This window comes from Carica papaya, chromosome 9, assembly GCF_054855325.1.
Source record: "Carica papaya isolate Zhongbai chromosome 9, ASM5485532v1, whole genome shotgun sequence".
Lineage (NCBI taxonomy): Eukaryota > Viridiplantae > Streptophyta > Magnoliopsida > Brassicales > Caricaceae > Carica > Carica papaya.
The window spans coordinates 5,676,483-5,697,406 of NC_142317.1; the positions used below are offsets into that span (position 1 = coordinate 5,676,483).

Sequence of the window (20,924 nt, forward strand, 5' to 3'; positions counted from 1 at the left end):
GATCAATAAAAACTCTGATACTATTTGTTGAGATTTTTAAAGATAAATAAAATCTTAAATTTTAATTGATTTTACTATCTAAAAAATTAATAATTTATATTTAAATAAACGTACATTTAAATCGAGTATTATAAAAATAATTTATCACAATATAAAAAATAAATATAAATTAAATTCGTTAAAAGATAAACTCTCCAAAATTATATAATAATTTAAAAAATAAATATATATTAAATATAATTAAAAATAAACTTTTATTTGAATTTAAATTAATTAATAAATAAATTATAATTTCTATATAATCTTCAACATTTTACACTACTTTTTATTTTTTATATTTAAATTAATTATAAAAATTGAAGTAAATTCTTAAAAATTCTTCATTTTAACATAACATAACCAATTAAGAAAAAATTGTACAGGTTTTTCCAAATCTTTCAATTCGAAGTTTTCAATCAGAGAATGAACGAGACTTCTCCACCGCACCCGATCCACTTCAGTTCACTCAATCTCCTGTCGTCATCATCATCCTTCTCCGTCAAATCTTTATCATGAGAAAGAGCAGAGAGGAGAGATACCTGCAAAAGTTCTCCAACTAATTTTGTTTCTTTGTGAATTGCGAACCCTAATAACATGCCAAGTGTCAATCAACCCGAGACTCCTCTCAAAGCATCTTCGCCATTGCATGCAAAGCTTCAACCAACCTCCTTCTCCTCATCCATAAACACAATAAATACACATTTATATATACATAGCTTACGGCCATATCTGCGTATGGGCGTATCTTAATTTTGCAAGAGACGGAGAACGAGGTTGAGAAATATGGGGAAAGGAGGAGAGGCTTTAGTGGTGTGCAGTGACAGGAGTATGGGGATTGGGGTCACAGTATGGGATGTGGACTCAGGAGACCAGCTCCTTCACATACCTACCTGCGCGGCTTCTCCTCACGGGTTACTGTGTTTGAGAAACCAGTTTATTGTAGCTTCTCAGGTCAACAGGCATGGGTCCATGGGTGGTGGAGCTGTTTTTATCTGGTCCTTGAACAAGGTAAGTGAGTAAAATGTAATTCAGTTCTGTAACTTTTTTCTTTTGAACACTAATTTGGGGAGTTGCAATACGATTGTTTACCAAATTTGTTGACTGTTTTTCTGAAATCGATGTGTCAATTGCGAGATGGAATGTTAGCAGGTTTAAATTGATCGATGACAGCGTGTGCGTAATACATAAATGTAGATAAATTTATGGGCTGATGCAGGTTAAAGGGTAGTATCCAGAGTTCGACACTAATCTTTCAATTGACTAATTTGATTCACCTTTTGAAAATGGTCCATGTCAATTTCGCAAATCTGGAGAAGAAGGGCTTACTGTCATTTAGATTACTGTTGGATTTTGCTTTGATTTCAAACGACATGGTTGCTCAAGCTATTGCTAGAAAAGCTTTAGATGTTTTTGCAGTATCTGGCTCTCGAATGGATTTACTTTTACTATTTGTTTTCTCTGGTGCGGCGGGAACCAAACATCAATATCAAAATATAGGAGCTAAGATAAACAAATGAATTTTGCAAAAAAAGCTTTAGATGTTTTTGCAGTATCTGGCTCTCGAATGGATTTACTTTTACTATTTGTTTTCTCTGGTGCGGCGGGAACCAAACATCAATATCAAAATATAGGAGCTAAGATAAACAAATGAATTTTGCAAAAAAAGCTTTAGATGTTTTTGCAGTATCTGGCTCTCGAATGGATTTACTTTTACTATTTGTTTTCTCTGGTGCGGCGGGAACCATACATCAATATCAAAATATAGGAGCTAAGATAAACAAATAAATTCTGCAAAAAAAGCTTTAGATGTTTTTGCAGTATCTGGCTCTCGAATTGATTTACTTTTACTATTGTTTTCTCTGGTGCAGCGGGAACCATACATCAATATCAAAATATAGGAGCTAAGATAAACAAATGAGTTTTGCAAATTTTGGGAAATTTAGTTATTCTAAAGACACATTGGTTTTATATTTCTTAAAAATCACAATCCTGGCTAAATGCTAAAAAACAAAAGTGTTTTTAGTTACAAGGAAACTTTCTATCTTGCTTCCATGAAAGTGAAATCAGAAGCTGAACTTTGAGAAATAACTTGTATTATCATCAATAATATTTTCAATAAGTGCATTCTTATTATTATATCTTTTATGAATTAGTAAATTTAATTTTTTCAAAATAAAAATATGATATTAATTCATTATTAATAATTTTATTATAAAGACATAATATTACTCCATTATTAATAATTTATTCTTTTATAAATTTTTAAATAATGTCTATTTTAAAACTAAATAATAATTTAAATTAGTATATATGTTGGATAAAATAAACAAAATAATTAAAGTAAAATAAATATTTCAAAATAATTTAAAATATTGGAACAATTTTTAGAAAAAAATTTGATTTCAACTTTTACTATTAACTTTATACCCCATATTTGTGTTAAAAGCATTTTTTCAAGGCAAATTTTACTAAACACTATACTGTTTTTCACCTTAAAGTAGCGTTTACTGAGAGTTATTTTTAAAACACTTTTATTAGGACATAGCACAAGCACAAACTGTGCCAAACAGACCTTTAGTTCTAAACACACCCTAACATGTTTGGTTCCCTTCAATTGTCAAAGTTATTGTCGTTAAAATCGTTTAACTTGTTTGTTTCCACATATAATCATGTAATCAAACTTATAATGTAATTGTGATTACAATTAAAACTGCATTCAACTATGTAAATATTATATCACATTGTGGTACTAAATTAATTACATTGTAGTACATCATAAAATTACTAAAACTAGCTAATTTTTTTTTTTGAAATAACTAAAACTAGCTAAACATGATGTGATTTTCATGTGATTGAGCCATTAGCTTGAAATGTAGCAATGCATTTTGTCTTTCTGTATTTATTCTAATATTTGAGGATAGAAATGCAGAAGTTATAATGAAATATGACTCTCTTTAATCAGAAAAACTTTCATGTTTGCATTTGTGTAATTCAATTGGCAGCCTCATTCACCTATAAGGAGCTACACTATGGAGGCTATCGGGCCACTTTGTAGCACACGGGATGGTGTATATCTAGCAGGTGGGTCTCCTTCTGGGAATGCTTATCTCTGGGAGGTAAGTAGGCACCCTTTATAACATTTTGAAAATTAAAAAAAAAAAAAAATTCCTCTATAGTTCCACTAGGAACATTATCTTGTAGTCAAAGCTGCCTGCCAATGGTAAATACCTCCATGGGAAGTTTGAGCAACTAGATTACACACTCCAGTATCAAAATCATCAATGTGCCATATCTCTCCCATCATTGTATTAGTTTGTGCATGTGCTATGTTATGTTTCCTTTAATTTTCCTGGAAAGTGTAGGATGTGTAACCAAGAAGAGAAGAAGGAAAAATGAAGCAAAACTAATATTTCTCTTTTGTTGGAAAAACTTAAATATCAGCATGCAAGGATGCTGTCGATGACAGCACTTACATTCCAGAAGCAGAAAAAATACTTTGTAATTAGCCTATTAGTCTTGAGATAACATTGACATTCCAAATGCAGCTTGTTAACTAATGCAACTTTTACACAGACTGTAAACCAGTGGACCAAAAACTGATTTGGTGATAAAAGACTAAATATGAATCAACAGCAAACTATCAGCCCTTAAACACTCCTTGGAAATTTTAGCTAACAATGCCAAGTATTCTCCTTAGGATCTCAAATCTGTACTTAGGCAGTGGATTGGTAAGGACTGACTTACACCAGTCAGTTGCTCTTCAGAACTGCAATGGAGTAAACTGATTTCCTCCTCCTTTTCAGCTTCTCAAAATGAAAGTTTATCTTAATGTGCTTGGTTTTTTCCCTGGAACACTGAGCTACGGCAGATTGATTATCATAAAAAATAGTAGTACACCATGACTTGCTTCTGATCCAAATTAGCAAGCAAATGTCTAAGTCAAATGGTTTGATTTACAACAGCTATATATTCAGCTTCTGCAGATGATTGTGCAACCAATTTCTTGTTTCCTTGAATTCCAATTGAAAACTCATGATTCCATATGGTAAACATAGCCTGAAGTGCTCTTCGTATCATCTGCAGGCAGATCCACAGATCTAGCCCAATCACTGGCTTTCGGTAAATCCGCATAACGTTACAGTAGAATCTTCTTAAATCTGATGCCACAATCAACATTTTCCTTAAATGTACCTCAGCAGTCTGTTGCAGCTTTGTAGTGTAGTTCCCTTGGAGATTGCATGAACCTGGAAAATAAACTTGGTACAAACATAATATCAGGCTTGGTGGCAGTCAAATTGAACAAGTAGCACCAAGTTTCTGTAAACTCCAACATTATGTTCACTGTTTCATCATCCTTGCTTAGCTTTTCATTTGAGCAAGAGGGGTGCAAATGGCTTTATATTTCTTCGTGCCAAACGTTCTCAAAATTTCCTTTGCATTCTTATCTTAGTTGAACAAAGTGCCTCCATCAAATTAATGCACCTCCCTTCCAAAGGAATAAGACATCTCTCTAAAGTCTGTCATTCCAGAGGCTTTTTTGCATTTTATCTTTGAATTTGTCCACCATGAGCTCGTTACTCCTTTTGGCAACCTCATACAGAGAGATGATTAGAACATCACCCCTATCTTGCTGCACATAAAGAGTGACTTTGTTACAGCTCTTGTTGAATCTCAAGTGCATGAGAGGTGGTTGTTAATTCTACCATACCAAACTCTTGGAGCCTCTTTTAACCCATATAAGCTTTCTTGAGCAAGTATACATGTTCTTCCTTCCCTTTAGCCTCAGTACCAGGTGGCTGTTCAACATAGATCTCTTTCAAGTAGCCATTCAAGAAGGTTGACTTGACATCAAATTAATGAATCTTCTAGCCCCTCAGTTTAGCTAAACAAAATGATTAATTCAACTGTATTATACCTTGCCACTGGAGTAACGGTACCCGTGAAGTCAATTCCAAATTCTTGGGCATAATCCTTCACCACCAATCTTGCCTTGAGTATGTTGATTGAACAATCAGAATTTTGCTTTGTTTAACAATCATTTTAACCTTATAGACCTTTTCATCAGTAGGCCTGGCAGTGAGCACCCATGTCTTATTCTTTTGAATCATCTTCATTTCCTCCCCCATAGCAGGTTTCTATTTACATCATCTTAGTTCCTCAACACTGGCTGACTTCATTAAAGCAAGGATACATCTTCCATTAATATACTGCAGAATTCTTGTTCCTCGTACTGAAAAATCAGGATCTGTCTCATTATCAGAATCTGATCTCTCTTCCTCTGCAGCTAATCTTGGTTTTCTTCATTGTCTCTCAATATAAATTGGTTCCTTCTCAATCTCTGCCTTTGTTCCAATTTGAGTGTGCTCCTTCATCCACTTCTGTGTTCCTTATCACCATTACCTTTTCAGTTTGAAGTTTAAACACCTTATATCCCTTGGCAGTTCTGCTTCTTCCTAGCAAGATGCCCAATTTGGGCTATTTCTTCTAGTTTGTTCCTCTTGACATCCGGAACATGCTCATAGCAGATGCTCTCAGACACTTTCTGGTGCTCCATGGTTGATTTGGTTCCATTCCTAGCTTCATAGGGTGTCTTGTTTTGCAAAGGTTTTGTAGTTAATCTAGTAAGCACATAGACTGCCACATTTACAACTTCTACCTAAAATCTCTTGGGCAACTTCTTTCCAAACATTAGACACCTGGCCGTCTCTGTTAGTTATGTTTTTTCTTTAACTTACCCCATTTTATTGAGGTGTCCAAGGAGCTCTGAGTTGGTGCAGAATTCCAGCATCCTCACAAAATTTCTTGAATTTATCATTTGTGCACTGCATTATTGGACCTTAGTGCTTTTATCTTCTCACCACTCTGATTTGCCACCAATATTTTGTTCCAAAAGATACACTTAGTAGAACCTTGGAAAGTCATCTATAACTATCAAGAAATACTTGTTTCCACGCAGATCTATATGAATGAGCTGCAACATTTTGTTGCTCTCGATGCTTGATTCTTTCGAAAATCTTTCCCAAGTTCACATACTTCACAAGTCCTTGATAACTCCTTCCGGACAAGTATGTTTTCCACAAAATCTTTCTTATGCAGGTCTTTAGAGATTGCACATTGCAGTTCCAAGCCTTTTCTACCAAAAGGCAGCATCATCTAGCAATTCTACATTTTCATGTTCATGATTCAAATGCGAAGAGAAATTACTACATCTCATTCTAACAGATCAATTTTCACCCACTTGATCCGCTACAATGCAAGATTTGTTCTTGAATACTACGAATAGTTTTTCTCAAGCATTTGCTCTACAATCGACAAATTCTGATTAAGCTGAGATACTAACAGCTGACAAAAGATAGTTTTCATACTTGATAGAGTTTCCAAAGCCACATCTCCATTTCGTTCTTCTTCCAAATACTTCCACTGCCTATCTTGATCCTTGAGTCATAGGTTCTGTCCAGCTTTTGAAACAGGCCTTGATCCAGTGACATGTGATGATTGCAACCACTGTCAATCAACCAAGCTTTGTTGCTTGAGCTGGTTGAGTAACATGTGGTCGCAAAGAGCTTTTCTTCTTCCTGCCCTGATCTTCAACTGCTTGAGCCTTTTGTTCTCCGTGGATCTTTCTTGATTTGTACATTTTTCCAGGTGTCCAAACCCTTTACAAGGCTTACAGTGGACAGACGAGTCTAAATCAACGATATTTTTGTGAATGGTTGGTTTTCTTGCAGTTTGCACATGGAGGAAATTTGATACTTCCTTCCTGCTTTTCCTTCTTTCTTTACCTCCTTATTTCCAGCATTACTTTCTTGAGCCTTGCCTTTGTTTTTTGTCACAAAGGCATCTTCTATAGATTTGTGCAGTCTCAATACATTCTATTCTCTTGCTTGAAGAACATCTATAAGCTCTAGCTAGGACATTCTTTAGAAGTCATTTGAGTCTTCAATAAAGGAGCTCTTGTCTCTAAGCATCTTCAATTTTGGGTCTTAATATATTTTATTTTTGTTGTCTTCAAACTCTATTTGTCTCACATCAATTTGGTATTAGAGGCTGAACTCAATTTATCATGTTGCCCTGAGTTTCTCATCTCAACTTCACAAATCAAAACCCTACTGCCAAAACAACCCTAAATACAGAAAGTAAGTTGCAACTTTTAAAAGCACAAAGTGACTGAGATAGGTCGCATACTCACCGGCTTACATGATCACTTGTTAAATGTGTAACCAAGAAGAGAAGAAGAGGAAATGAGGCAAACAGAAAAAAAATACGAAGTAAACTAGCCTTACTAATCTTGACATAATATAAAACATTTCAAAAGCAGTTTGTTCACTGATACAAGTTTTTCTCAAACTGTCAAATATTTGACTAAAAACTGATTTGAAGATAAAAAAACTACAACACGAATGTACCAGAAAAATGTCAACCCTTTGAGAGAGTATGCATTGAGTTCTTTTATGCATGGGAAAGGATAATGTTATCCCATTCTAATTCTTGTAGAGGTAAGTTGCAGGTTTCTACTGGACGATTGCTTAAAGCATGGGCTGCTCATGATAAATGTTTGAAGTGCATGGCCTTCTCAGATGATGGCTCCATTCTCATATCTAGTTCAGACGATGGTATGCTCTGCATGTGGTCTATGATTAGGTAAAATATAGTCCTTCTATCTAGCTCTCTCTTCATATTTTTTCTAGTTGATACCAATGCAAGATTTAAAAATAAACTGCACATTTGAATTATGCGTTATTCTAATAAATTGATGGAAGTTTGCTAGACATGGAGGATTCTGGATCCTTGCCCTTGTTGTTGCATTGTTCATTGGAGCATACATCCTCTATAACTGGTCTGCTAACCATGTCCCCCAGTGCAAGTGCGACTTTTGTATCAAGCTCCCTTGATGGGACATGCAAGGTTGGTAAAATACCCATTATAATTCAAAGTACAATAATTATGTCTTAATATCGGCACTTCCTTTCACATTAAGGTTTTCCAACTCTTGTAGGTTTGGGATCAAATTTCAGGAATCCCAATAAAAACTCAAGTTTATCCAGTAGCAATCACTGCAATTGTTCTTCATCCAGGAGAGCGAGTCCTGTTTTCTGGCAGTATAGATGGAAGTATATTTGTTGATGAGCTTGATATTGGACGGGTGGAGGACCCTTTCTCTGTCACAGATAATCAGCCAGTTGTGCTAAAAGGACACAAGTAATGTGTAATGTATGGTGCTCGAAGTTTCTTGATATCCATTGCAGATTGAAATCTCACAAAGATTAACTCGTCTTCCTGATGCAAGTGATCAAGGAAATAATGAATTTGAATCTTTTTGAGTTTTTTCTGCCCAATTGTTAAACATTTTTCTTGCAAATTAAATAAGTTTCAAGAGGAATCAAACATCCTATTGCTGTCTAGTTTCAACTGCCAGCAAAGTATTTAGCCAAAAGCTTTCAGCTTGGTTTCATAATGTTTTGCCTTTTCTAGATCTTCTTGTTAACCACTTGTTTGCTTGCTCTAATTGGTTCATATATGTGTATCAATGGCTTGCTTTATTTCAAAAAAAAAAAAAAAGTCAGTAGCTTACAAACCCTTTGTTGAAATTTCATCTGTATGTTCTCAATAATTCAATTTATTGATTTAGAATTGTTGCTTTTTTGGTGGGGGACGGGCAGAGGATCTATCATTGCAATGAGCTTCAGTAAATCAGGTTTGATATCTGCATCTAAAGATTGCAGTGTCTGCCTTTGGGATGTCAATAACCAGGTGATCATTCGACGATTCAACCATCAAAAGGGTAACCACAGTCTTCCATAACTTTTTAGTTTAAAATTATATATTCAATTGCATCATCCCTCTCTAACTTCTGCAAAACGTGTAACTTGTTTTACTCCGTTTATTTTTCAAGTAGGTGCGATAACTAACACGGTTATAATTCCTCGGTCCGTGTTATTAAACCATCAAAGAAGTTCAAATCAGTATCGCATTTCTTTGCTGGAGAAGTATCCTCAGAGGCCTAACTCAGCCAATGGAACAATTATTTCCCTCCCTCCATTTTCTTCCCTCAAAGGCAACCATACTTCTGCTGGCCTCCAGAAAACCAGTTTGCTGGATCAACATTTATTTGATTCAAAGGTTTCTTTTCTATACATATTACACTGAATTATATTCCTTGCTAACTTTACTACTGTTTCTTGTTTCATCATGCATGCTATTCTTGTAACTAAATTGCTTTTGGCTAAAAGATACCCTTTTCTTTTTGGAATGTTTAACAGCCAGAACGCACACATGCGGCCATGCAAGTGAAAGTAGAAACATGCATGGAGCAGCGAACATGGGCCACAAACATGACAAAGCATGTGATGGAGATGAACAAACATTTGCAGTGTCGTTTATTAGACCTGATGTACCTCCGATTTATGTGGCTTGACGAGATGGATTCAGTCTCCCCAACCAAACAGAGAAAGAAGTTCAAGGTCCAAACTCAATCCGGAAGAGACCAGCAATCATAAATTCATAATCCTCCAGTTAGTTTCTTCGTAGTTCTAAATTCATTGTAAGTAACATTAACATATCTTATAGGAGAAAATCAAGCACCAATTCTGAATTTCTCTATTTCTTTGATCTACCAGATAATTGTCTTTTTGTGCAGTTTTTAGAGCCAAGATAGAAAGGCCCTGCCTGTTGATATTCTAAAATTATCTACTGGAAGTTCATTTTTTTTTTTTGGGGTTAGAATTAATTATCTGACTAATATACTCATTAATCTTTTAATTATTTAATCTCCATAATTAAATATAATTTGTTACCCATCTAGTATTTAACAATTTTAGTTATATTTTAAAAGAAGTTTCACATTTACTCTTTTAATACTTCTATAGCTTTAGCAATTGGTTTTATATTTTTAAGTAATCTCATGAATACAATGAAATGGCATGCTTATATAGCTTGTATCTCAATATTTTTAATAAAATGTTAAGATATTAAGGGAAAAAAAATCGACTATTACTTATGACATGAGTGAGAAATTTTATTAATATTTCAACACTACTTACAGGTTTATTATTTTTTATTCATTTTTTTTTATTTTACTCATATTCTTCTTTAAAATTAGTATTTGAACAAACATTAAAATTTTTATTTAATTGAAAAGATTGATTTTATTATTCTTAAAATTAAAAGAGTAAATTATAAAAATAAATTAATTCATAATCATGTCCATCTGCCCATATTATTATTACCGTTAAATTATTAAATTAGTTTTTATACTATTTAAAAATATCTACATTGGTATGTGTGTTAATTTTTTTTTTTTATAATTTTGGAACCCATACTTTTACAAATTTTTTGATTTGATCTCTCGTTGTTGATGCCTACTAATATTATTTATGGTAGTGCTATGTGAATCTAAGTTGGATACGTATTATATTTTGGTTATAATATTCGGATTCAAAATTTAGTCCGTAATCAATTTTAGTATTTATAAAAATAATTAAAAAATTATTTTAATTAAATTTTATTAAATTATTTGAGAAAAATATGTTAGGGACATAATTAAAAGTAATTTAAAAAAAAATAGTGAAAATTTGAGTTTGATATGTGTTTTTAAAAGAAAAATTAAAAACGGAAGTCAAAATGCAAAAAAAAAAAAAATTCGACAACATGGGACGACCCAATCAACAGTCCTGACAAATCAGAGCATGTCGCGTGGTAAAACACGTTGATGTCGGTGCCACGCGGGTGATCCACGTGCGTAGCGATCCAACGACCCAGATTCGATCCCGCGCGGATGAATGACTCAGATGCATTCTATCCTTAGGCGTGATCGGACAGACGAGATCAATCGAGATGAATGGCTCATATTCGCTAATGCCATTGACCTAAACAAATAATGATCGGTTAACAATTACCCAAATGACATCATGTCACGAGCGTGCCCTAGGCAATCATGTCACGAAATTTATTGTGATGTGTTTCCACTTTCACTTCAAAATTGGTAACGGCTGAAGTAGCCCGCCTGAGCATTGATGCTTTGCATTGACTTGCTGACACACTAGACACTTGAAAACAAAGTCGACCACCTCTCTTTTCATCCCGTTCCACCAAAATCAGAGTCGCATACTTTCATACATCTTAGTGCTTTCGGGATGCATAACAAACTTTGAGTTATGAGCCTTTATCATGATGTCCTTTTTAGCTCACTGTCACATGAAACATATACCCTGTCCTGAAATCTAAGCAACCCATCGTAGAGACTCGAAATTCTGAATTTACTCCCTGTTCTGCATCTTTCCTGAGAGCTGCTAGGGTGGAATCGGCGGATTGAGCTTCCTTTATTCTCTAAATCAACTCAAGTTGAACAGTCAGGTGGACCAAACATGTAACTCTCTTCAAGTTCTGAAGTTGTACTTGTTGTGCGGCCCCCTATTACCCTGCATTCTAAAACAATTAGGTGAGCTAGTATACCTGTACGTTTTTTGCTGAGTACGTCGGCTACCACGTTGCCTTTGTCCGGGTGATATAAGATGTTGTAATCATAGTCATTGAGGAGTTCTATCCATCGTCTCTGATGCATGTTGAGATCCTTTTGAGTGAATATGTATTTCAATCTCTTATGGTCGGTATAGATCTGAAAAGTCTCTCCATATAAGTAATGGCGCCAAGTCTTCAAGGCGTGGATAATCGCGATAAGTTCTAAGTCATGGGTGGGGTAGTACTTCGATACCCCGTCTGGTATGAGGCAATGTTCACGATAGGGTTCCTTATGTACCCGGTCTATCCACCATTTTTAGGATATCCAGTAAGGCTACCATTTATTAATTCATATGACCAATCAATTTTCCATTTGCATATTAATTATCAATTTCATAGATTAATCGTAAATCACCCAAGACAAGCAATATATATATCAAGGAAGCACGATTGAATAAATTAATCATTCTAGTATATCATCATATATTTAAAGCTATAAATTCAATAATCAGTTAAATATGACAACAATTAAATAACCAATCAGTTTTCATATCTATTGATAACCTGTAATTATTCTTAAAAATTTTTAGATTACACAAAATACCATATTACTAATTATTAAGCTTCAATTCCATAATAGGGAATGAGGTGAGGGATTCTTATCTGAATCGATATTCGAAATACCAAACTTTTAGCTGCGCCTACTGGTGGTCCCCAAGTTTCCTGAATTTTCCTGCAGAGATTAAAATACACTTCAGGTACCTAAAAATACCCAAAAAAATCTAAAATCGATATTAAAAACTTTTTTCGGTCAATTTCAAAATTCTGTCACGGGGGCATCGCTGCTCGAGGCAGCAGTTTACCTCGGCCTGGCCTTTTTTTACCAATTTTGGTCGATTTCAATTGATTTTATACCCATCCCTGCGAGAAAACACGTAAGGGGATCTTGGTTGGCCGAAAAAGTTAAAAAAGAAAAAAAATCCACTAGCGGCAGGATTTTCCAATGCGGTGGCTCCACCAGCTCACCTTCACGGCTAGACATTTTTCTTTAGTCAACTTGTAAAAAACAGAACGATAAACATAATGGTGAAAAAATCGCACGAAACAAGAAACGGGACGGGGCTCATCGGAGGCAATTTCAGGTTTGTCTACGGCGATGCCGCCGGGCTTTACCCACATTTTTTAGCTCATCTGTCATTTCTTTTACTCCGATTTGGCCATGGGAGTGCTCAAAATTTAGATTTGGCCATGGGGGTGCTCGAAATCAAATTATGAGTGGATAGAAATGTTTTTACCTTTTTTGGCACTCGGAGGTAGCTCCGACACTGCGGCGGGCGGCGGTCGGCTCCCTTCTCCGGCGACTGGTTCTTCTTATCTAGCGGGGGGCTGACGGCTAGGGTTTGAGTTCAGTAAGATGCGAGATATTTATTGTAACACCCCAAAACTTTTTTTCAATTTTATTTTTATTGAAATTTTTGTTTAATTTTATTCTATTTTAATAATTAATTTATGAGGTTTTAATTTAATTTAATTTAATTTAATAGAAATAAAAAAAATAATAAAATAGGGTAAAAATATTTTTTGGGATTTAATTGAAATTGATTTTGGAGAAAAGGGGTGAAAATTTAGATTCCGAGGGTATTTTTGAAAAGAAAATCGAAAATCGGTGGTCAAAACGTAATTTAAAAAAATAGTGCCACGTCAGCAGTCACGTCAGCCGCCCGGTTAGTAGCCCCGGCTAACCAGGACACGCCGGGTGGCAGGGACGCTGACGTGGGGAGCCATGCGGGACAGAGCCACGTGGGCAATTTGCGTGCGCGCGATCGGACGACCCAGATCCATTCCCGCGCGCACGGACGGCCCAGATCTCACGCGTGCAGATGGCCCAGATTTAATCACGTACGGACGGTCCAGATCGCATCGTGATGGACGGTCCATATTTATTTCTAATTTAATCGCGATCGGACGGCCCAGATTAAATCGTGATGGACGGCTCATATTAAAAAGGGAAGGTTATAAATAATCGCATCTGCACCCAACCCCAAACCCTAGTTGCCAGAACCCTCGCCGGAGAAGACGACCCAGCCACCGGAGGAACCGGCAGCCGCCACCTGCCGCCGCACCGAAGGATTTTCTAGTCGCCAAACGAGATAAAATTTCTCCCATTGGCTCGTTTTTCGATGCTGAACCTCCATGTGGTCAAATCGGAGCCAAACCACCGCCCAATTGGTCGAAAAACATCGCCGAAATCCAGTTGTGCCGTCGCGGGTTTTCTCAATTTTTGTCTCCGATGAGGCCCTTCCCGGTTTCCGTTCGATGTAATTTTTATACCACCGTGACCACTGTCCTTTTCTTTATAGGTTGACTGGAGCAAAACATCAAATTGCAACTCGCGCCAGAGGAGCCGCAGCACCCGAGAGCCCCACCGCCGGTAAGTCTCAATTTTCTGTATTTTTTTGGCCCACCGAGGGCCCTACGTGTGTTTCCTCGCAGGAACTGGTGTTAGTTTGGCTGAATTCGACCGGAAACGGCCAAAAACAGCCAACCTGAGGTAGATTGCCGCCGTGGGCAGCGGTGCCGTCGCCAAAGCATGGCGGAACCACCGTGCCGGAATTCTGAAATTGGCCGAGGAGGCCCTGGGTCTGATTTGGGGTATTTTGGGGACATGTGCAGGTACTGAAAGTGTGTTTCAGTTTCTAGAAAAAAATTCAGGGAATCTAGAGACTGCCCATAGGCGTAGTGAGAACCCGATTTCAAACTCTGAAACAAGTAAGGATCCATCACGCTATTTTCGATTACGGTATTAAAGGTTAATAAATGATAAAATGGTATGTTATGAATTAATAGTTATGTATAATTAATTAAGATTGCTAATGGAGCCTGAATCTGATGTATTTTTCGGTCAGGTGTTGTTTGATTTATTTTACAGTTTTGAATGCAGTATGGTGCCTGATGTGTTTATTCTATAGTTTTGTATGCATGAATCACGGTTTCATTTATTATGTTTTGAATTATTGTGAACCCGATGTTGTATTACCTCATTTGGTGTCCATTACTGGTTTACGTGTTTATGTTTGATTGGATAATTGAGATTAAGAAAAAAAAAATAGAAAAAAGGTATGTGAATTGATAAATGGATAATGTCGACAGCCTGACTAGATATCTTGGGAGATGGTAGACGGACCAGGTCCATAGGGAACCCTACCGGGAACGTGGTCTCTCATATCGGACGGGGTATGAAGACTTTATGTATTTTGGCACCCATACCGGATGGGGTATGGAGACGGCCCTAGAATTAAGTTATTAATGTGAATAGTTCACGTGTAGCGGGGACCCCCTATTGATCCCCATGGATACTAGTAGGCTGATAAAAAAAGAAATTTATTGCCTGATGATTGAAATATAAAAACATGATATGTGTTATGTTACAGAGTGTGCATGATCTTATGATGTTTATGATGTTATTGTTTCTCATAAGTTGTTTTCATGAATCTTACTAAGCTAAGTGGACAGTAAATGTTTTTATTATTATTGATAAATGAGTTTGTTATAAATTATACTCAATTGGTCGTTTTTGTTATAAATTATGCTCCATTGGTCGTTTGATCGCGTTTAAAGATGGAACAAATCTTGGCCATTCATTACTTTTAATTGTGATTGTCCAATCGCGCTTGAGGAGGGTATGGATCCGGACCGTCCACGCATGCGTGAACACTTTCGAGTTGTCCGATTGCGGGCACACAGATTGCCAGTATGGCCTCCTGCATGGCACCGAGTCTACATGCCTTGCCATGTAGCGCACTCCGATTCGTCGAGGCTGCTGACTTGGCAGTCCTACGTGGCACACTTTTTTTTAGTTACATTTTCACCCCCAGTTTTTTATTTTTCTTTCAAAAACACTCTCCAAACCTAAATTTTCACTCATTTTTTTCAAAATTATTTTCAGTTTCATATTCAACCTTTTTTTTTTCTTCCTAATTTTGCATTGAATAAAAATTTATAAATTTAAAAATTATATTTTTATACATTTTTTAAACTTTAAAATTAATCCCGAGCCAAATTTCGGGCTTGAGTATTGCAGACGAGACTGAGAAGTCCCATATCGAAAGGATTTTCGAAGATATGATTCACCTTCATACCGGACGGGGTATCGAGACGATGGTGTTTTTGGCACCCATTACTGGATGGGGTATGGGGACAATCGGATTAATTGTCAAATCTTGATATTGAGTCCACGAGTAGAGGGATATCCCTATGAACCCCTAAAGGTCCCAGTAAGTAGATTAAAAAAAAAGATTGATGATCCTATGCATGAAATTGAAATGTCATTTCGTTAATTATCTTAATAGGTTGATTTTAGAAAAAGTCATAACGGTAAGTATCAAATAAAGAGTTTTAAAGTTAAATGTATTTACTAAAGTAAAGGCTCCATTAGTTGTTTTCTGATTTTTACCAACATTCAGTTTTTCATATCAATGATTAGTATGATATTCTTACTGGGATAGTGTAACTCACCATTTAATTAACCATTTCAGATTAAGAAAACCAATATTCAGATCATGATCAATAAGAGGGTTGTGAGTAGTCCACCTCTCGGACTCTCTTCAAGTGCTAGTGAAGGTTACTCTAAGATACTTATTTATTCATTTTTCTTTAATTATTGTTTGTCTTTTATGAACCATGTAGAAGAGACATTCTCGTAGCTCTAATGTAAACCCTAACATTATTATTCACTTCCGCATTTAAGTTATAAATTCATTTCCTTTAAGTTTCGGGCTTTTACATTGGTTAAATCAATATTCATGTTAGATGTTAAATATCAGATGATGTAATGTTCTAACTTAAAAAATTTTAATTCTTAAATATTTTTTTAATAAAAATTAAAAACATAAAACTAAAAATTTCAATATTCATGTTAGAGATGAGGATGGTATTTGCCTGAAGAGCTTCAGTAGGAAAATTGGTAGTTGTTCTATTCTACAGGCCGAACTTTGGGGAGCCTACGATGGCCTCCAACTTGATTGGGATACCGAGTGTCGTAACATCATCCTTGAAATGGATAGCTCTCTGGTGGGACAGGTACTCACTAAGGAAGATTACGAGACTAATGCGCATGCTGCCCTCGTTCGTGCGATAAAGTACTTGCTACTACAAGATTGACATGTCCGCATTTAGCATATCTATTGCGAAGGAAATAAATGTGCTGACTGATTGGCAAATGCTGACTTCTTTCTTCATATGGGTCTCCACCCGTATGCTCAAGTACCGAATGATCTCCATCAGTTTCTCACTGATGATATCTAAGACATTTTTTGGCACATGATGTGCAAGAAGACTTCTTAATTTTCTTGGCTTCTACCTCTCTTTGTAACAAAAAAAAGACACTTTATCACCATACAATGGCCTTGTCATAACCTGAGTTGAAGATGTTGTTTGTAGACAGTGTTTTTTTTTGTTTTACTTTTTTAATTTTTATTAAAAAACTAAATTTTTATATGTAAAATATCACATCATTAAGTACATAAAATTTAATACAGATATTAATATATTAATGTAATAATTAAAGATTAAGTACAAAAGTTTTTAAAGTATAGGAACCAAAAAAATAATATATGAACCAATTTTGATATTTAAAATAATACGGAAATCAACTTAATGATTTAACCTTATTATTACAAATTCTTCCCTAAGTTTTTGCCATATGATTAGTAAATAGTGAAGACTCGTTAAGTAATGATTTTTTTTTCTTTTAAAATTTAGAATATGATCACATAATTTTTATTTTATTTACTAAATTTGAAATAACATGTTATTCAATAAAATAAAACAGAAAATTTTAAACTATATTTGAGATTAATTATTTCTTATTTATAAATAGCTATAATGAAATTTTATTTCAATATCGTTTTAGTGTTTTTGTAACACCCAAGCCCAAAATTTAGCCCCAGAATGATTAAATCATAATAATAATATCAATTAGAAAAAATTTAATTTTAATTTTTTGTTGAATTTTTGAAGAAAATTGTGTTTTAGATGTATTTGAAAATATTTTCAAAAATAAGGATCAAAGTAGAAATAAATGAAGACTTATTTGAAAAGAAATTTAAAAAATTGAGGTAAAAGTGAAAATAACAAAAATTTGGCCACGTAAATCGCCACATCAGCAACGCGGCCGGTCGCTGTGCGCCACACGCGGGTGATTTACGTGCCAGCAGATCTAACGACCTAGATCTCTGCTAAGGCGCATGGATGGCCTAGATTCGTTTCCTCTTCAAGTGCGATTGAGCAACTATATTTAATTCGATCGTGTGATCCAGATTAATTTCCCAAATAAGAACGATCTAATTACTGGGAGTGGGCCACGTGTCCCTGCACTGATGACTCAGACCGACACAAAGAGGATATTTAAGCATCTCTTCTTAGAAACCATAACCCTAGCTGTACCCGACCCCACTAGAGAAGAAGAAGAAGGGCAGCTGATAGGAAAACCAATTGCTGTTGTCGCTGCAACACCGGAACCGTCACCGACACTGGGGAGATAAGTTTTTTCCCCTTTCATTTCAGAATTTGATTTCAAGCCTCCTCACGCCCATATCGGTGCCAAAAAGCCAAAAAAAAAAGCCAGAAACTGAGAGTAGAGCTTAGTCAAGCTACCGCAGCTGTGACCCAAAAATTACTCCAATGAGCCCGATCCTGTCTCTTGTTCCCTTCAATCTTTCAACTGTTATGTCCCTAATTCTTTCCTGATGTAGCTCAACTGAAGAAAATCCTCGGCTGTGAGAGAGGAACGGCAGAGCCGCCACACTGAAAAACTCCCATGCCAATAATGCTTCAGTTTTTCTTTTTTCCAGCCAACAGAGGCCACCTAATCTCGTTTTTTGTAGGTTTTCACACGAAATTGGCCGAAATCAGCCAAAACTTGCCAGACTAAGAGGAGATGCCGATGTAAGCAGTGAAGCCGGCATCGGAGCATGGCGGGGGTGCTATGCCAAAACTCTAAACTGTTCGAGAAATTTAAAAACCCTTATTTTTTTTTCCTTTTTAGATATTTCAAAACACGTGATGAGTATTGTTAGTGTTCATAGAAAAAATTCAAAAAATCCGAGAACCACCAGAAGGTAAGATACGCTGAATGAGCGTTAACTTCTTCTTTCTTACTTAAAGAAAGAGAGTCACATTATTAGTCTGAATTTGTAGCACCCAGAAAGGAGAAGAAAAAAAAAAAAAAAAAAAAAAAAAAAAAAAAGAAAGGGCGGCCACGTCAGCAGCCACGTCAGCAGGCCCGGTCAGCAGTCCCGGCCAACCAGGGCCTGCCACGTGGCAAGACCGCGTCACTCCAAAAGGAGCCACGTTGGCGATCCGCGTGGGTGCGATCCGACGGCCCAGATCAATCACGCGATCGGACGGCCCAGATTCAATCGCACGGACGGCCCAGATTCAATCAAAAACGAACGGCCCAGATTAAAACAAAATGAACGGCTGTGATCAAAAGGCAAGGGGTTATAAATAGAACCTCCACACCAGACCACAAACCCTAGCCGCCAGCCGCTCGCCGGAGAAGACGAACCAGAGGCCGACCGCCGCCACCCGCCGCCACTCGCCGCCGCACCGGGGAAATTTCCGACCGCCGATCGAGGTAAATTTCATACCCCCGACTCGTTTTTCCCCACTGATTCCTCCTATGGCCAAATCGAAGCCGAAATCCCGGCCAAACGGCCGGAATACGCGGCCGAAGCCCAGCGGCACCGCCGCGCCCCCTCTCGGTTTTTGCCTCCGACGAGGCCCTTCCCGGCCTCCGTTCGATGCAATTTTTATATCACCGTGATCACCATTCTTTTCTCTACAGGTTGACCGAAGCCAAATCACCAAAACACGAACTTCGCCGGAGAGTCGCCGTACCCGAGAGCGCCGCCGCCGGTAAGCTCCGCTTTTCCGTGATTTTTTGGCCCCCCGAGGGCCCTAGGGTTGTTTTCTGACAAGGACCAATGCGAGTGTGGCCGAATTCGGCCAAAAGCGGCCGAAAACAGTCAACCCGAGGCGACTCGCCGCCGCCAGCGGCGGCGCCGTCGCCGGAGCACGGCGGAGCCGCCGTGCCGGAGTTGCGATTTGGGCCGAAAGAGGCCCTGGGCCTAATTTGGATTTTTTTTGGAACCCGTGCAGGTACTGTTAGCGTGTTTCAGTTCCCCGGGAAAAATTCAGGGGAAAATTAGGGACAGCCTGCAGGCGCACTGTGAATCGTATTCGGATCCCGAAAACAAGTAAGGACCCCTCACCCTATTTTCTATCACGGTATTAAAGTTCAAAATGATAAAACGGTATTTCTTGAATTAACGCATGTGTGAAATTGCTTAAGGTTGCTAATGGAGCCCGAGTCTAGTGTGATTAATGATTTACTGTTGTTTGGCATGTTTTACACTGTTTTACAGCTTTGAATGCATTATGGGGTTTGATGTGTTCATTTTATAATTTCGAATGCATATATTACTGTTTTATTAATTATGGGTTGAATGACTGAAGAACTGATACTGTATGTTGTCTGTTCGGCATGAATTACGATTTGCTTGTTTAAATGTGAATTGATGATGCTTATTGAGGAAAAGGAAAATGAAAGATTGTGTAGACTGATAATTGTATGATGGGGTCAGCCTGACTAGATATCCTGGGAGATGGTGGACGGACCGGGTCCGTAGGGAACCCTACCGGGATTGTGGTCTCACATGCCGGACGGGGTATGGAGATTTTATGGTTTTGGCGCCCATACCGGACGGGGTATGGGGACGGTCCTGGAAACTGATTATGAATGTTAAAGGTTAACGGGTAGCGGAACCCCTATGGACCCCCACGGATACTAGTAGGCTGGTAAATGAGAAAAGGATATGTTGTATAATGATTGAATTACAAAAGGCGTGATAAGTGCTATGTTTTACAGCTTATATTATTCCATGATTGTGATAATGTTATTATTTTTCTTATATTGTTTTCATAAATTCCACCGAGGTAAGTGGATGGTAAAGGTTTTCATGTTAATAAACGAGTTTATTGTAAATTATGCTCCATTGGTCTTTTTGTGGTTTTCTACCCACCTTTATCTCCGTGACGGTGAGATATCGTGATGTTCTTACTGGGCTAGTGTAGCTCACTCCTTAATTAACAATTTCAGATCAGGAAGACATGGTTCCCGAGCCCGTTCCGCAGGAGGACGACGAAGGGGATGCCTAGAGACTCTGTAGTCATACACATAGTTTATTTTCGAGTTTTCTTTCTTAGTTAGTTTAACCTTTTATATTTTAAGTACGTTTTTTGGGTTTTTTTCGTGTAAGGGATGTTAACTGAAATTTTGATCTCGCTTCCGCATTCGATATATTTAAATACTCATTTCTTTTTTAATATTTTCCGGGGCCGTTACAGAATTTCTATATTTATGATTT

At 37.0% G+C, this 20,924-nt stretch overlaps 1 protein-coding gene across 2 annotated transcripts; it reads left to right on the top strand.

Annotated features, from left to right (window-relative positions):
- Window positions 1-387: 387 nt before the first annotated feature.
- On the top strand, window positions 388-9,749 carry LOC110820358 (protein ROOT INITIATION DEFECTIVE 3-like). 2 transcript variants are annotated; one of them, XM_088211554.1, is made up of 8 exons: window positions 388-1,047; window positions 3,042-3,155; window positions 7,547-7,680; window positions 7,800-7,944; window positions 8,036-8,238; window positions 8,700-8,821; window positions 8,933-9,159; window positions 9,300-9,749. In XM_088211554.1, exons 1-8 carry the CDS (start codon window positions 823-825, stop codon window positions 9,534-9,536), a joined length of 1,407 nt encoding a protein of 468 aa, XP_088067680.1. In that variant the 5' UTR covers window positions 388-822; the 3' UTR covers window positions 9,537-9,749. The 2 variants fall into 2 exon arrangements, with proteins under 2 accessions (XP_088067680.1, XP_088067681.1); XM_088211555.1 differs by having other exon boundaries at window positions 389-1,047; window positions 8,936-9,159.
- The last annotated feature ends 11,175 nt before the right edge of the window (window positions 9,750-20,924 follow it).

Excerpts from the sequence above, each read along its gene's own strand:
- LOC110820358 (XM_088211554.1), top strand. The coding sequence starts at position 823 with ATGGGGAAAGGAGGAGAGGCTTTAGTGGTGTGCAGTGACAGGAGTATG. Across the intron at positions 3,156-7,546 it reads GGAATGCTTATCTCTGGGAG|GTTTCTACTGGACGATTGCT; the intron begins GTAAGTAGGCAC and ends GGTAAGTTGCAG. Across the intron at positions 7,681-7,799 it reads TGCATGTGGTCTATGATTAG|TTTGCTAGACATGGAGGATT; the intron begins GTAAAATATAGT and ends AATTGATGGAAG.